General features: G+C 31.2%; 1 protein-coding gene and 1 long non-coding RNA gene across 3 annotated transcripts; one reads left to right on the forward strand and one right to left on the reverse strand.

Annotated features, from left to right (window-relative positions):
- Positions 1-515: 515 nt before the first annotated feature.
- Positions 516-18,120, reverse strand: LOC143190070 (alkylglycerol monooxygenase). 2 transcript variants are annotated; one of them, XM_076394161.1, is made up of 8 exons: positions 18,078-18,120; positions 3,960-4,087; positions 3,146-3,297; positions 2,986-3,089; positions 2,611-2,925; positions 2,414-2,548; positions 2,211-2,324; positions 516-1,030 (listed from the first exon to the last, which is right to left on the reverse strand). In XM_076394161.1, exons 2-8 carry the CDS (start codon positions 4,061-4,063, stop codon positions 743-745), a joined length of 1,212 nt encoding a protein of 403 aa, XP_076250276.1. In that variant the 5' UTR covers positions 4,064-4,087; positions 18,078-18,120; the 3' UTR covers positions 516-742. The 2 variants fall into 2 exon arrangements, with proteins under 2 accessions (XP_076250276.1, XP_076250275.1); XM_076394160.1 differs by lacking the exon at positions 18,078-18,120 and adding an exon at positions 4,198-4,557.
- Positions 4,604-5,255, forward strand: LOC143190076 (uncharacterized). Its single transcript, XR_013004157.1, has 2 exons — positions 4,604-4,708; positions 5,074-5,255. It is a non-coding gene; the product is annotated as an uncharacterized LOC143190076 (long non-coding RNA).
- Positions 18,121-18,381: the final 261 nt, after the last annotated feature.

Here is an 18,381-nt window from a genome sequence, read left to right on the forward strand (position 1 = left end):
GAAATGTAACATCAGAATATCAACTGAATATAAATAATGTTTATTATAAAAAATGCATTTGCAAAAAATAGCTAAATCATAAACAATGTCTAATAACTATGAACTAGTAACGACTCTAATAAATATATTCTTATTAAAATATTTTTCGCGAATACTTATGTTATATTGCAAATAAATATAACAAGTGATGAAACCCATGTTACAACTACAATTATATATAAAATATTCCTTTCTAATTATGTTAACTTGTATTAGCCTTTAGTTTGTAGACTGAAAGTAACGTTTTTACTTAATCTCTACTTTTCTTTTCACTGGATGTTATATACTAATATCTTAAGCTTCTCGCAAAATTAAATTATTCAATAAGGTATAAAACTATTAATTATTTTCTTATGGTAATGTAAATTAGCATAACATTTTATTTTATTTAATAAAAGCAAAAAACTACTCGAAGAACAAACGAAACCAAGTAATTTAATCTGAAAAAAACAATGGGGAATTTCAAAACTCAACCGACATATATAATAATTTATTTTCTAAGCTTAGCTTGGTGCTTATAATTAAATAACAAACAATTACTTAAACGTAACATGACATAATATCACTTAAATCTTAAAACTATTAGTACGGTTCATTATGAACGATAAAGTTTACTGTTGCAGTATATAACGAGATATAGCAACGCCATAACAATAAAGATAAATATAGCATTTAACAGTAATAAAAACACATGTTTAACGACTTATTCCGTCTTCCTGGAACCCAGCTTAATCGTGGAGGATATCTCCAGAATACTGATGCTTTGAAGGAACCAAAATATGCCGGACAACAGGAAGAACACCTCGGCCACCAGTAACGTTGTTGGATTGATATCGGGGAAGCTCAATCTTTGAACTGCCGTGACCAATATCATACATCGCAGGACTTCGTATACGGGAGCGTATCGGTGCTTGTCGAAGAGCATTCCGATGTTGGTCAATGATGCGATTATGTAGATGACGAAGGCCAGCACGGTTATAGGGCTCAAAGACTGAAACAAAAAATTAAATTTTTAAAATCATTCGCCGTCACCATTTTGAAGTAATTTCGAAATTTGGACTTTATAAGTATGATATATTTTAAATGTTTCACAGTTATAGTGCCCAACAATTTCCTTATTTTAATTTCAGGATAATTATATTATTGTTATTTTAGCAAATTCATTTATTTATATATTTGTTTCTATTCTATATATTGTCAATATAAAGTTGATCAGGTCACCGAATCTCAAATCAATTATGTGTCAGCTTCATGAAAACATTATCATCTAAGGGGTCAGCTCAATTCTCTTTCAATCAGTCAGTGTAGTTTACTATATTTTTTTTTCAAAACCAAAAGCTCTTTCTGTACAATATTGAGGTAACTTCATAATTGTACAGGCAGGTATTAAACATTCTCTCTTTTATTTATTTGCAATTTATAGGTTTTGCTTTGTAGGCTCCTTATCACATTGCTATAGAAATTTGGCAACCCATTATTTATCCTGACTTTATAACAACATTCAGATTCCAAATCTTACTGGTATTTTTATATAAACTTCTTTCACTTTCAACCAGCATTTCTACCATCTCTTCAACAGATATAACAGCAATAGATTAAGTTTATAGTCTATAATCATTTGATTTCATTGACAACTGATGATGTGAGCAGCTTTTTTACAGAGATACTATTCAAGAAAAAATTTAACTGTTATAAATAAGAGCAGCAAAGTAATGTTTGGAAAAATAATCTACTTCTGGGTTGTAAACATTTCATTTAACTAAACATTTTGTTTGTTATATGGTGTTATGTGCAATTATTTTTATATTAATCTAAATTATTTTTCAAAACTTTTGAAATACAGAGACGATGGAAGAAAACAAAAGAGTAACCACCACACTTTTGTTATTAATTAACTATTCTATAGTTATTTTGTAAAGCTTTGAAATTTTAATTGTAAAATTAATTAAAAGTATATAATCTATACATTATTAACAGTGATATTTAATTGTATTATATATATTTATTTTGAGTAAAACTTGATTTGATATCTACTTATTTTAAAATATTACTACATATATATTGTGAAAAGTATTATTATAAAAAAACTATTAGGCAGTATTACGCTTTACTACTACGCGTTATTAATATGTAATAAGCTCAAAAAATTACAAAAAATTAATATTACTCACCATATGCCTAAGAGCTAATTGATGGAAACCATAAACCATGACTGAGAAATGAAGGAATAGATATATGTTACACCATAATGACAAATCGACGTCGTACTTCTTCCTCTTGGTCACCTATAATGAAAGAAAAAATTATTAAAACTGATAAATTATCAGATCGATATAAAACACTAATAATTAACATATATTCAAATGAAACTTACCTTAACTTTATCTTCATCGCTCCCTAATCTCGGCTTACCGGGCTGCCAACTGGGGCCGTAAAATATAGCCGCCAATTTGTGCCTCCACGTGTTCATAGCTCTGAATTTCTCGATTACGTATCGGGTATAAAAAGTCTATAAATAAAACGGGGAAATAAGCACCGTCACGCTAAGCGACAAAACGAGAATAAACTCACTTGCAGATGAAGAACGTTGAATGACGGCTGATTGTACACCAAACCATATATGATTTCCTCGTCTTTACGCTCTTGAGCGAACGTTCCGAATAATCGATCCCAGATGATCAGCACACCCGCGTAGTTCTTATCCAGACAGTAGATGTTGCTTCCGTGATGGACTCTGTGGTGATTCGGAGTATTGAAAATCCACTCCAAGGGCCCCAGAGTACGCACGGTCTCCGTGTGAATCCAGAATTGGAACAAGAGGTTGAAGTGTTGGTGAGTGATAAAGTGCGAGGGTGGTATAATCAGGGCAAGTGGTAGATAAAAAGCCTGAAACATAAAACAATGTTCAGAGACACGTTTTATATAAATGATCACCAATTAACTTACAAATCCGCACCATCCTTGCAACACAGATTGTCTTAAACCGACGGCTAAGTTGTAATCTTCCGAACTATGGTGTACTTGATGCTGAGCCCACAAAATATGCACCTCTACAGAAAAATAATTAAATAACTGCCACATACGCGAAACAAAAAATAAAACTCACCATGGCCTGCTCGATGCACCCAATAATAACAAAAATCGACGCCTATAGCGGCCAAGTACCACGTTATAGGCCAGTCCCAAGGTAAATCACAAATACGAAAATGTTCGTATATGTAAAAGTACAGATAACTCTCAGAGCTGCGGAACAGAAGCCTAAAAAAAATTATAAATAAAATATTCGTCGCATAACTGCAGGCCAATATATCATGTATCTCATAAACCCCGCCCATACTTGTTATCCTCCCATTATCACGAAGCGTTAATTATGCATTCAAAACAAACGTGCTTTCTGAGGGTTGTTGGCTAATTGTTGGTGGATTTGATGTGACTGAAGACCGGAATCGTTCAGTGAATTTACGATAAATGCCAGAAGGTTAAAATACTTAAAAGTGAATTAAAAAATCGCTAATTATACTTAATAAACAACCGTGTTAAAAATTAAATATCATTAAAATCACTTTAAATGAAAAATTAAAATCTGGTCAAGTAAATGGTTCTGTATGAGGAAAAAATGGAAAAATTCCGTATAAAAACTGGTAATGAATGAATAAATACAAATGTCTCTGTTAAAAATGAAGATAATTCTATTATTAGACGATATATAATTATAATAATCTGAGAAATGTTAAACTAGAGCGTGATAAACAAATCCTATTGTTATGAGAACATATAAACCTTGTTATCTTTTTTTAAACAAAAAAATAAACATTAAACCAACTTATCTAACCTTAATTTTATGACAGTGGCAGCTTAATTTATTGTGCGATTGTATATTGTCGTGCTGTCACTGTCACTATTTGTCAATTATATCTTACCTGCCACATTCCTGAATCAATCCATGGGATAAACTGGTGATATTGTCATTGAATCGAACCAGAGGTTTCTTTTCGATCCACAGAATAATATTTTCTACGATCATAAACAACAGAAAGTACGGCCAAGCCTATAAAAATATATAAACACATTATTTGATGCATCCGTTATCAATACGTGATTTAATACGAACGTCGTCGAGATAAGAAAACACGTTGTATTATTGTTACGTAAACTTACGTTGCGGAAAAAGTTCGGGACTTCTTTAGCGTTTTCGAAGGTGGTTTCTGATGGATTGACAATGTAAAACATGCGTCCAACACCCTTGGCGAAATCTAACAGCGCGTCGGTTTCCCAAAAACTAACCGTGCCATTACTATCAACAAAATTTAGAAAGACAGAAGTCACCGTCTCGCACTCACTGGAGTTCTTACAATCCGTAACGATGGACATTTTGACAGTTCAAAAAAAAAAACAAAAATAAAACACGACTTAAGAAATCTAAGCCTTCATTGATTTCAGCGAAGGGTCGAAAGGTTTTAAATAGTCGCGCACAGTTTGGCTAGACGATGCACTCGACTTATCAGTTGTATTGTCAAGAAATTATATATATACCGGGAGCTTTATACACACTGATGCCGGTGTAAACAAATTGAAAATTTTTGGTGGGGATTTGGTGTTTTAATTTAGAAAATGTATTCGTTACCTGATCGATTACCATTTGGTAGGCATACAGTCGTATGATGTTTTAGTAAGTTTACCGATTTCATGTTTTGATTCCGCCGTTTTATTTGCTTCTCTAACCAGTAAACATTTGACCATTAGCAATTGAAAGGAGGAGGTTTTATTAATATTTTGCTTATTTTTTATTAAGTTATAAATACTCAAATAGTAACTTTTACTAATTTTGTTCTAATCTATCACGTCCCATTAACAAAAATTAAATTAACATTGTGTTTAATAAAGTAAATATACTAATTTGTACTACATTATTACAAGAACAATTGACTAAATTAGATTAATGTGACATTATATTGACATATGTCACATATGTTGTCGATATAATTTATTTCATATGTACAGTAAGATCTAACTTTGTATCTATTTTTATTTTAGGTTATAGGTACTGGCACAATTAGATCCTGTTCCTAGTATAGGGCAATATATAAGGGCAATAATGTAACTATTAAAAATATTTAATGGTAAATGAAAATGAAATTAAACAAGTTCTATATGGTGGTTTGTCTAATTTATTATAAAATATATTGTCAATTTAATTAAATTAGAATCATATATCATCTAAATTGTATTAGTTATAAGGTTATATATCTCCGTGATATATAAGGGCGTTAATGTAACTATTAAAAATATTTAATTATAAATAAAGACATATAATAAATAAGTTGATGTTTAATGATTTCATACGTTATATATTTTTCATCAAATGTAATACAGATCATTTAACAATAATCAAATTTGAAAATGTTTTTATCAATTTTTAAATATTCATAATAAAACAGTATTTATATTATCTTGAAAAATGTGAAAATTCACTTAACAATTATATAATAATAATTTTAATTAAAAAATGAAATATTGTGTTTTTTTCCAATAATATTTGGAAGGTAAACGTTGTTAATGTTTACTTTTATCACGGCTGATTATTTGATTAACAATTTACAAGTTATTTCTATATTGCAAAAAAAAAGATTTTTACTGCCATAGTCGTTTTATTGGCAGATATTAGTTTAGTCAATGTTACTACAAATATTTGAAGGAACATTTTTATTTTTTGGTGGAATTGATCAATGAAATCTACACAGGTCCTTAATTGAGAAGTTTATGGTGTCATCGATGAAAAAAATTCTGAAGACATTTAAATCGATTACTCTAAAAAGATTATGGCTAGAGCAAGAGCCAAGACAAATAACGATTGAAAGTTAATTAAAATAAATTCAATTCGAAGGGACATTCGGTATTTAATGATATAAAATTGGACAAATTTAAAAAGATTCATTTAGTATGACTTCATATATGTCAAATATATCATGACGAACCTCCCCACTAATGATATTTCTAGCAATACGGTACAAAATGCAGTAATAGCCATATTAAAAGCAGAAATACTTTTAAAAACCTCATACTCATGACCTTGATGTGGTCATAAAATCATTATAATTTGAAATTCAGATATATTTATGGGCACAATGATCTATACAATCAGCCTATTTTTATTTTAAATCTTTTTCAAGCTCTAAGGATTATAGCAGGATGTTGAAACTCTTAAAAAACGGTTTTGAGGTTCTACCAATCACAGTATGCCCTTTTTGGCAATTTACCACGTAGCATTGATATGTACAATAACAATTGTCGTGTGACCGATATTTCCAATGCCTTTACAGCGATAATTCGTGAAGGTCGAGCTGAATTCTCTAACCCCCACCCCCATCGGCACGATACTTCTCCATTGTTATCCATCGTCGGATCTCTTCACTCAGACGGGCAATGTCGCGGCAGCAACATGCAGCGAACCGAGAGTGCGAGCACCATGTAGACCATTTCGCTGGAACTCGTTCGTTGTAGAAATTTTAATGATGTGTCCCAGATTGTTTTTCTCCTTCGGCTATTATATAAACTCGCTCTTCCAGTTCGAGACGCGGCCGTTAACGGAATGTTAAATAGTTTTCGGCGGCTTTCGCGGTCGATCCATCATCACGGCGAACCTCAACTATGCGACTTATGTAATACAGCACATGGGCAGAGAACTGTCCGGTTTATCAAAGTACTTTGCTTCGAGAGAGATGCAATTGGTTCGATACTTTCTCTTCCTCTTCTTCTGTGTCTTATTTTTTATAGAATTTCCCTCTATGAATCAAATCTATCTTAATAATTCTCTAATTAAAATCTATAGAGAGGTACTAATTGCCGAGACATAAATCTGGCGGGTACGAGGCATGAGCAACCAATTAAAATAGGAATTTTCGTTTAAAATAAAAATAACTAGTTCAGAATGTCAATGTTAGAGGTCTATAAATTAGTTTTAAAGTTTTTTTTTAATTCGAAACGTTATTGCAAAATATCGATACTATAATAAATGTATTGGCATCTTTCAGGAAATTTACACAATAATTAATAAATTTTTTTTAAGCTGCATCTTTTGAGGGTATCCACGAATAGACCCATTTTTTTGGATATCTTCATAAGAAGTGAAGTGCTGCTTAGGAATGTCACGACCCATATGTCGAAACAAGTAGTGATCAAGGGAGCAAGGTCTGAATAATACGGCGGATGGGATAGCATTTCAAATTATAATGTTTCCAAGTATATTTTCGCCGGTTTTGCATCATGTGGTCGAGTACTGCCGTTTAAAATACTCGTCTTCGAATTTGTTTGGCTACCTCTTTATCTTTGGTGTCAAAAACGTTTGGTGTTTAAAACGTGGAACAATATTTAAATATAAGCTTCACACAGTATTCAATGACCACATTCGGCCACTTTTTTCGTAAAAAGTAAAACTTCTCGTAAATGCGATATTCTGTAAAAATTCGGACATTTTCAACGCACTGAAAAAATGTGTTTTTTTACTGTTCAACAAAATGACACAAACTGAAAAGTCAAGCCTGTAAGTGAACATTTCAACATGAAATTGGTTAGAAACATACCCAATGCTATTTATTTCTCAATAATATCATTATAAATCTTTTAAAATTAATTTATAGGCCTGAATCTCTCATGTAACCAGAAGGTTTTCTTACTCTCTAATTAGAGGGTTGCTATTTATATTTTGAGCCTAATATATTAAAGAAAATGATTTTATTGTTTTTCAAACTATTCTCCATGATGATAGATACACTTTTGCATGTGCTTGAACCAATCTTCGTGCATGTTTTCCCCTCTGGTTGAGTCACCTCTAAAACACGGTTTCTGAAAGCATCAACGGCTTCTTCCGGCTTCGAAAACGAACGTTAACCACGCAATTTATTCTTGATATGCGGGAATAAAAAAGTCATTTGGTGCCAAATCTGGGTTGTACGGAGGACGACCCATCAATTCAACCTTTTTTTCGGTCAAGTAGGTCGTTGTTTCAGATGATGTGTGAGAGTTTGCGTTGTCATAATGAAGAATGATTCTTCGTTGCAGCTTTTTTTCGTATTTGACGAAGCACCCATTTCACAGCTAAATGTTCATGGAACATCTTATTGTTGCTCCTGAGGATGATTTAATTTCACGGTAAGTCATATTGTAGCAACGCTTCACAGTGACCAAAGATGGGGCTTCATTGCCGCCCCATCCATCGCGTTCAAGTTGAAATAAGCTTATTTATGCACTTAAAAGAAAGACGTAAAAGAATCTTGAAAATGTGAGATTGTTTTCACCGATACAAAGTTTGTGACCACAGTCTATAAAAAATAAAAAGTCAACAAAAGTTGCTCTCAAATGATAAAAAGTTCCGAAAAAAATTATGGTTAAAAAGTTTCCAATTGGAAATGTCAGATGGAGCCTAACGACACTTGCAACTTTCGTAACAAGGAGGTACATTGACTTATCCCAGGTATTTAAGAAATACTAAAAGAATTAAGTCTTGATTATATTAGTCAACTACTCGTTGATATGTAACTTAGATCAACTTCTTGCATACTGTTCACTATTACTTCAGCGGCTTTCTTAAATTGTCTAACTTTAATTTAATTTTACTAATTTTATGATAAGGGGCACAAATCAGGCACAGCAAAGTAGCACAAATCCACCTACTGAAGAAGTGAGTTGGAGCAGAGGTACGAGAGGATAACGGATTGTTGGCAGTACTCTCCACGCATTACGCTAGCAGTAAGAAACCGTTGACTTCCACGCTTTAACCACTGTTTTGGTATACTCAAAAGGTATTCTTACTCCCTCGAATGGAAACATTAACTCACCCCAAAAATTAAAATTAAAAAAAATTAAAGAAATATTAAAAGGAGGTCTTCGACGACCTGCTGTTGGTTCCGAAGACAACATTATTCGTATTACTTGAGCTGTCGTCAACAAAACCGCATTTTGCGTAGTTTTTGGTACATACGTACAATATTCGTCGTTTTTTTGGATGAAAACTATTGTTCCTAAGATTATCGAACAGTGTGGATTCATATCATTAGGGTGCATCCATTAATCCCCCCTGAGAGGTCCAGGGGGGAGGTTTCGAGCCTCACGAAATCAAAAAATCATCATAAAAGCTCGTTTTTACTATAAACATATGGCCATAACTTACCTACCTTTATACATATATTCGATGCTGTTCTGAAAATGTTTGAGGGTTCATATTCAAGAGAAGATTTTACACTACTCACTTTCATTACTTTCAAATATATAAAATATATAATCAGATATATAATAAGTATATAATCAGAAAAATTATCGTCGACATTACATCTTTGTTTTTAAACATATTTAAATTAAAAATTCTCATATTCAAAATTCAGAATTGTATATGATTGATAAACTATGGATAGACCTAATGCCTTCTGATTCTTTTCCAGAACTCATTAGAAATGGTTGCATTTGAAGACATTTATTGGATATTTGAACAAGAATAAACTATCTATATCAGTACTAAAAACTTTCCAGTAGATTAATATTCATGCAATTTAGCTACTCCACCACAGGTGTTCTTTCAAAAGTTTTTTTAATCATATTTTAAAGTCTCTTTTTTTACCAGTCAGGGTTTATCTGGACTATGGATGCAGAAAAAATATCGATATATCAATATTTTCTGAAAGACATTTTTTGGTCGATATATTGATATTTTTTTGGTCGATATTTTTCGATATTTTTTACAAAATAACTTTAATTTAATTTTTACTAAACCTTTGAAATTGGTAGTTAATTTTAATACTAATTTTTAAAGGTTCATCAAAAACATCACTATTTTTATTTTTTCTTAAAAATATCGATATATCTTTTGTAAAATATCGACGTTTTTTTGATATTTTCTTCTCCGATATATCGATATTTTTTTCAGTGGCCAACACCCCTAATCTGGACTAAACCTACTGTTTAATGTGGGCTCCGAACCATGGTCCTCGGTATTAAGCCAGCCGACTGACAGTGACAAACTTAGAAACCATTTCAGAGAACATCCGGTCTTACCCAGCCTGATTACTGGCGTGATTAGGATGGTTATTTCTTGTCGAATTTTATACTGTTATCCAGAGAGGCTTTTATACTGCTATTGCAGCGGTAGAAGGACTATCCTGCAGTTACTAAGACGGCCAAAAGACTTTAGTTATTTGTTCTTAGAGTCGATTATTTTAATGTGCTTACCTTTATCTAGTTTTGCAGTAATCTGCCATATGTTACATCCTATTCTATCCAGGATCAAATTTCTAGGTACTCTTTTAAAGAACACTTATGTATCATCTTCATAGATAAGGTTGAATAAAATTACTAATTGATTAAATCGTCATATATCACGTAATGATCGCAATAAAAATTTAATAGATAAGAAGTGGTAATCTGCAAGTGGTATACGATAATGGGATAATTAATAATTCCTTCTTGAGATGGATTATTACGATTGTAAAGAAAATATGTGCGGTTGTTGGGGAACAGTTTTCGTTGCTTTTGATATTATCCGTAAGGCGTTCGTCCTCGATTATAAATGCTATCGGCGAAACTCTCATTTTTATCATAAGTACTGACAAGAATTGCAAGTCATTGGCAACTAGAGGTTTCCGTATCAGTTATGTGTATATAGGCATGTTTACGCCATTTAAATATAGAAAATACTAATAAATATTTAATTGATATAACGTGATATATTTATATCAGGTGATATATTAGGCATGGTATTGGATTTTAAATCATGTTTTATTGAAAGTTATCGTAATGTCTATAATTAGAATAATTGATATTATCAAAGTTTTTTTAAGTTATATTTTATTGAAGTAAATTTATATCGTCAATTAATTTATGGACTATTTATGTCTTGCGCTGCTATCTTTGCAACTCTCTTTTCAGGTTAAGATGACTAAAAGATCAATTGAAAGTTTTTTTTTATAACATCTTTATTAGATACGCTTAGTACAATCTTATTTATTATTATTATTACAATTAATTTATTACTACTTTTCCTATGTGCTTGGAATAATTAGCAAGCAAGACGAGTGCGAGAAAATACATCAGTATGTATTTCTCAATTATAAAATTATAATTATTTATTAATTATTAACTTATAGCGATAGTTTACACTAATAATACACACTAAATATTCACACAAGTTCGTATGGTTTTGTTCGTTTCAATCTCCTGACACCCTGCGTGCTGTCCAGCAGTTGTATTGCTTCCACGTTAGTATGATTTAGTAATCTTCTTTCGTGTTTCAAGGCGAAATCCTGCACAACTTCACAAATCCATTTGATTTCTAGGTCATCGTGCAGTTCTTCATTGGTTACATAGCGATAGGCATTGGTAATCAATCGAAGAACCTTGTTTTGACAGCGCTGTATGACTAACTGATTTGAATTTTTAGTGCAACCCCATATTTGCACCCCATAGGTCCAAATTAGCTTTATAATTGTATTATAGATCAACCTCTGATTTTAGATCAAGTTGAGAGTATCTTCCGACTAACCAGTATAGTTGTCTTATTTTGGTTCTAATGTGTTTTGCTTTTTGTCTAACGTGATGCTTCTATTGAAAGTAACTTAATTTTATTTGTTAAATTTTAGAGTCTCCTTTTTACAAATTAGAGTTTATCAGGACTGGACCTGGCTGTTGGCTGTTTAACGTCGGCTTCCAACCACTGTCTTCAGCTTTAAGCTTACTGACTGACCAGTGACTAATTTAGAAATCATTCCAGTCTGGTTACTGGCGTAACTGAGATCATTTTTCTTGTCAGTTTCTTGAAGAAGATAAAGAGGTTAAATTTTGTCCTTAAAAATCTATTATTTATAACAATTAACTAACAATTAAACTAAATAATGCGTCTTACAATTTGGTTTTCTTATTAGGTGCTTTTTGATGTATTTTATATGTAGTAACCATTTTCCCTCCTCTTGGACCTTTCCCATCCCATGTAAACGTCTGGAAACAGTTAATTCATTAATTTCTAAGCTGCCTAAAAGCTCTTTGATAGTTTGAACTCGGTTTTCATCCAATAAGTCTTGCAGTTCATGAATTTTGGTAAGCCTCTTTTATTGTCTTTAAGCGTTTATGCTTAAATTAGCCGTTTTATTTATTATCTTAGTGCATCATGTAATAGAGGAGAAATATCGGTTGATTATTATGGACATTTTTGACGATTGCTTAAGATAATCTTAATGCTTTTTTATGAACTGATTCATGATGAACTGGAGAATAGGTTAAAAAAAGAGTTTTTGTACTAGAATCAATCAGCTGTGACTTGATCAAATCTTCAGAATTTCAGACATTAGACGAAGAGTAAACTATCAATTCCATTATACCAATTTTAACCCATGCTCCACACTAAACTACATCCAATAAATTCAGGTGTTTCTCAGGACAGAGTTCTTGATCCAGTGCTTTACCTCCTGTATACAGCTTATTTTATGTTCATCTCACGAGGTCACCAAGAACTTCATCTCAACAAATGAGACAAAATCTATTCACATAACGTTCATCCAGCGAAGAAGGACTTGTGTTCCAGTAAATATTAATAAACATGAACTCTTATTAACAAATAATGTTAATCGATGCTTGTATTGGAAAAAAATTTATTAACAAAGCGTAAAAAACTTGGGTTTAAACCGAACCAGATGTATTGGATTATACTAAGTGTTGGGATCTATCGAAAGAAATTGACTATCGACTGTTGACTACTTTTTACTAGCGACTGTTTCAGTCGTGCACTTTTAGTTACTATTTTTGATTCTACTAGTTTCATTTGACTGATTTTTAACGTTCTGGCTCTGTTGTCCTAGCCGTGACCTTGACAAAAATGTACCCAATTTATGCTTACATAGATTTATATGTAATATATATAGTTTTAAGATTTTTTTGGTAGTTTGCTTGTAAATAACAATATATTGTATATTAATATAGCAGCATTTTGGAACTATATTTTTCAAGATTGTTAATGAAATAGGGTAGAAAGATTAAAATTGTGAATTTTAAATAGTAAAATACTTTTGACTGCATTTATGGCAATAATAAGTAATATTTCGAATACTTTCTCGATTTCTGTTAAAACATATTTCCTTTATTTAAAAAAGCTCTAGTAGTTATTGTGTTATCATTTTGAATTATGTCATGAATTAGTTTTTTTCCTATGATTAGGTATATGTTTAATTTTTGTTTAGTATTTATGGTTATTGTACATCCTTAATTTTTAGGTTTTGTTTAAGTTTTACTGTATTGTCTATATTTATTATAATACATTATTTGAAAATACCAATTAACATATTAAAATACGATAAAACATTATTTTTAATTATGGGGTATTATTCCATTTCATAGAAAAATTCCATTCGTTTTTACAGATCCACAGCACATGATGTGGAAACAGCCGAACCGTGCATTTGACTAAAAATAGTAATTAGTATTTTCAGTCGTTAGTTTCTTGATTATCGACTGTTTTCAGTCGATAGTTCCCACTGCTAATTATAGGGTTGCTTTCGCGTCCAGCCTTTCAAGCATTTTGACGTGTATTTATCTTGAGATCTCGGATTTTTCCCATCGGACGTAAATATCTTGAAACAGTTGGTTCATCAATTGCTAAGCTGTTTGAAAGTACTTTGAGAGTTTCAACTGAGTTTTCCAACAAGCCTTCATTAATTATCATGAGGCAACCCATTGATTTCGAACTTTTCCAATCCTCCAAGCCGTCGTATTCATCAGACGTTGTTCCATTTGCTGATTTTCCTTCCTTTTGGATATTTCCCATGGCATATGAACGTTTGGAAATTGTTGATTCACTCACAGATATTGTCTTCCAACTTTTTTGATTTTTCAGGTCCATTTTTTGTTATTAAGATCAAAATCATCAGTTTAAAGTCGTTGAAACCAAAACCGATAATTGGGATATAAAGTATTTGATGGGCTTCGGAAATAGATGTCTTGAAATCAAACCAAAAAGGGATTTAAAGTCGAAAATGAAACTTTGAGCGTACCATGATTCGTGTCTATATACATTAAATAAATTAATAGTACTAAGTGAGAAAGTGTTAGGTAGAGAAATGTCAACGGTATCTTAACAGTTAGGTTAGCATGCGAAGCAGTTTTTTACATTTTTACTTCTAATTTTCGCTAATAATTAGTTGGCCAAAATAAATGCAAGCTCATAATATATGGATTTTTTTTGTTGTAACAGTCAGAACTAATTCAAGGTCACAAGCTTAAATACCTTTTATGCTAGTATTGTTGTGGGCTTATTTAACTACGTTCTAATTAAATTATATTATAACCCATCACTTTCTTACCATTTCTTTGAATTTCTGATGATATTTGCTGATAATATTTAAGCATAACTTAATTACTAGACTATTGGGTATTGCTGTTTGTCCACATAATTTAGGATGACCTTTATATTTAACAATCATATACACACGGATACAATTTGAATTTAGAATCATCGTAACATTTACATTGTGTTAGTAATTGACAGCATTTCCAAGTACTTTTTAATCAAAGATGGTTTTGTTGCTCGGTAAGATTAGCAACCATTTATTTAGAATTTGCGGTTAACGCTTTGGTTTCTAAATATACTAAGGAATTGTTAATAAAACTGACGTTTCTGACGTTAAATACTTTAAGAATTATTAATTGAATTAAGCAACAAAAGATAAAGCCAAACCAATTCACCGAAAAAACGTACAGTATTAATCATAAATGGAGAAACAAAAATTTATAATTTGGTTTATTATTTTTGCCTAAAAAATAATATATTTTGTCAAATTTTTTTACATCAATATATAGTTACTTAGCTATTGTCGGTGTGTATCTAAGGAGAATCCATTGGTATTTACGGTAATAAAGTTCAGGTATTCCTTAACACTGATTTTTTTCTGTTAAATGTCAAAGCTTTGGTTTGCTTGTTACAAATGATTTGATCATTGTGAGTCTGTCTCTCCTCATGCCTCTTTAGAATTGTTTTGATTTCCTGAGCTATAGTCGATATCTGAAGGCCATAGGTCATGGGTCTTATCATAAAATGTTATAGTTAATAAATTTTTTTAGTTAGCCCTAACCTTCAAAAGATGCGTGTATAAATTTGACAGCTGTTGACAGAGTTGACAGAGTTGACAGCCTGGGAAAACGCAACAGTCGGCTGGCAAGGTTATGGCGTCTGTATTTTGGAATGCGCATGGAATAATTTTCATTGACTACCTTGAAAAAGGAAGGACCATCAACAGCGGCTATTACATATATTTTTAATACATTTTGAAAATCCCATGCAAAAAAAACTATGGTTATCACCTCATACAGCTGGCCCATCTACTGTAAGGTCAAAACGCTTTAGTCCTAAGATCATGGTCAATGTCGGGTGGGTCCAAGTTGGGTCTATGAACTACTATAACCTGGGGGAACAGTTAATACTGTTATGCCCAGGCACATGATAAGATGATTAAGGTGGCATAACAACACAGAATTGCATATAGCAAAACCAGTCAAAGAAATGTTGAAATCACTTGGATACTCCAGACCGATTAACACCTTTCTCTATTGATGGAAAACGCGCTTCCTGAGCATTACTTCTTATATTTCGAAGAAGTTAAAACATAGCTCGATGAATGGTTTTGCTCAAAGGAAAAACTGTTCTTCTTGAACAACATCCATATATTGCCCAAGACATTGGCAACATGTGTAGAATCAAATGACCGATACCTTGAATAAATACTAACTTACTTAACTATTCATTGTAAGTATCGTGTTATTAAGCGAAAAAAACCGGAAAGGAATTAGGGATACACCTGGGCGTATCTACACTACCTCTTAGAACTGGTAAAGAAAACTTATCATATTTATATTTCTTTCCGAAGAACATTCCCATAACAGAATTCTGTTAGATTGAGGTTTTAAAATGATAAGTTAATCAAACTACAATTAACTTATTACAAAAAAATACAGAATAAAGTTACTATACTAAAGCAAAACAAAATTGCTACAAAAACAAAATGAAACTTAACAATTCTTTAAATATCGAACAAATATTTACATTATCTTTTTTTACGAAAAAATCCAATTTACAACCCACACAAATTAAAGCATATTCAATTCTAGGCTAATAAAATTTGTTATAGACTCCAAATACAGTTTTTTGTAGAGTATTATCTAGCTTTCTGTCAAAGTCGTATTTAGCTTAATTAATTATTTGTTGCAACGCCATGTATGTTGTGTAGATGCCCAAATCTTCACAGGGGGCTTGGCATTAGATGGCACAGTTAATCATAACGGCCCTCTGGTACTAATCTGACTTAAATCTCATTACATTTCTTTCAGTGCTTTTAAACTCATATAGAAACATTACATATCCGTTAACAATAAGCATATCTTATTTCTTGAGCTGAAAAACGTGCTTTGCAGGAAATTTTAAAAAGATTGCTTATTTTGAAAAAATCTGCAAATAAGATACGTCGATTGTTTTTGAGAGCTAGTACGTTAGTAATGCTGATTTAGTGAAACAAATTGCTAGCATTCGTTTCAGATGCTTTAGGATAAACGAAAGTCTGACAGTGACTGAAAGTGTATGAAAAAGCGGTACTGAAAGTCAACCAAACTAAATAATTACGTAAGATCACTATGAAATGTAAATATCTCAAACAAGCATTAAATACAGATTGTCGTGATAGATGCAAAAATGCGATTAAGTTACTTTATAACACGAGAGTATTTGGTAAAATCTTGCCAAGTATAAACGAAACCCTAGCTACCCACTTTATGCCATTTTGGATTACCTCCAAAGATCGGGAATATTATCACCGCAGAACTCGTACACTGCTTGCAATAGATGGAAAAATATATCAATGCTCTAAATACAATATATTATACCAATTTCTCGGAACAAAGCTTCAGAGTTATAAAAAAACCTCCAAAACTTACGTATACACCAAAAATTCATCTTGGCTGTACTGGCAGAATATTTTGTTAAATATCTTTTAACTACCGGGATAACTACAGGCAAGAAACAATTTAATGAAAATTAAATTGATATGAAAACCCCACAGAATTTAAAATTCACATACGCTAGCACAGACATTATTATATATTATAAATTCGAATCATTCTGCTAGACAAGATGTGAAATAAAAAAAGTATGTCTGCAAAATACAATTATCATGTTCAGAATAAAGATAAAATACCACTAAACGTGCCTAAAAACCGGTTTTATGCAAATATCTAGTATAATAGCCTATTATATTATTTTCGAACATTTATTTTATTCGTTTCTGATAAAATATCCAATTGTCATTAAAACAAAAATAATGCTCTTTGTCAAAAAACGAAATCAATTTTAAAATATTAATAATACAAAATTAATTATATATAATACGAAATTGTCATTAGTATAATAGTCTAAGGAATTTCCAATAGTTTTACAAATAGAAATTAAATATTTTTGACATTGTATTTTTATAGGAATATAAAATCTAATTATTGCCTTAAACTGAACTCTGAAGTAAAGCTTAACACAAAAAAAGGTATTATCAAAACAAATACTTTAGATTCTATTCATATTTTAAAAAACGTACATTATCTATACCATTACTATTAGTTAGGCATAATTGTATTGAAATAACAGAACTATTCTAGCTAGCTTTGCTAGTAATAATATTTTACGTGTTGAACTGGAGGTTACAATATATAACTAAAACAATTAATGATTTAATAGATTAAAATTACATTACTACAATACAATGTTTACTAGAAGAATTTTCGCAGATTAAGCTAAAAGTATATAAATAATTGCTTGTTTTTTAACCTGTATGACTTGTTTTAACAAAATTCACTGGAATTAAACTACACTTAACCGTACAAAGGTATATACAAGTTGTTTATATGAAGCAAATATGTCATTCATTCCTTCCTAAGCAAGTTTGATTTATAATTTTTCTTACTTTATTGATCTTTAAAAACCCTTTTAAATTAAAAGCAATAATATAACAGTGTATTAAAAAATAACTTACCTTGACTTAAGCATCCGAAATCGCAAATCACAAAATAACCATTCACTTACTTTCACCGAGTTAGTTTCACATGTATTTTAATATGTCAAAAACAATATGTCAAATTTGACAACTCAAATATGACAAATATCAACAATATTTTATTTACCTCTTCACTACATACGTTTACAAAACTGTCAATATCTATAAGATCTTTTAATAACTTAAATTATTTATTATAATAAATCAAAAAAAGTCTACCCTAAATACCAGTAAATAGGTTAAATTTGACATAAATTTATTTAGTCACAAGGCAACAACATAT

This window comes from Rhynchophorus ferrugineus, unplaced genomic scaffold (genome assembly GCF_030347505.1).
Source record: "Rhynchophorus ferrugineus isolate W39M unplaced genomic scaffold, kcgeb_rfMv2 rfM2, whole genome shotgun sequence".
Taxonomy (NCBI): Eukaryota; Metazoa; Arthropoda; class Insecta; order Coleoptera; family Curculionidae; genus Rhynchophorus; species Rhynchophorus ferrugineus.

Excerpts from the sequence above, each read along its gene's own strand:
- LOC143190070 (XM_076394160.1), bottom strand. The coding sequence starts at position 4,410 with ATGTCCATCGTTACGGATTGTAAGAACTCCAGTGAGTGCGAGACGGTG. Across the intron at positions 2,549-2,610 it reads TCAACGTTCTTCATCTGCAA|ACTTTTTATACCCGATACGT; the intron begins GTGAGTTTATTC and ends TTTTATTTATAG. Across the intron at positions 1,031-2,210 it reads AATTAGCTCTTAGGCATATG|TCTTTGAGCCCTATAACCGT; the intron begins GTGAGTAATATT and ends TTTTTGTTTCAG.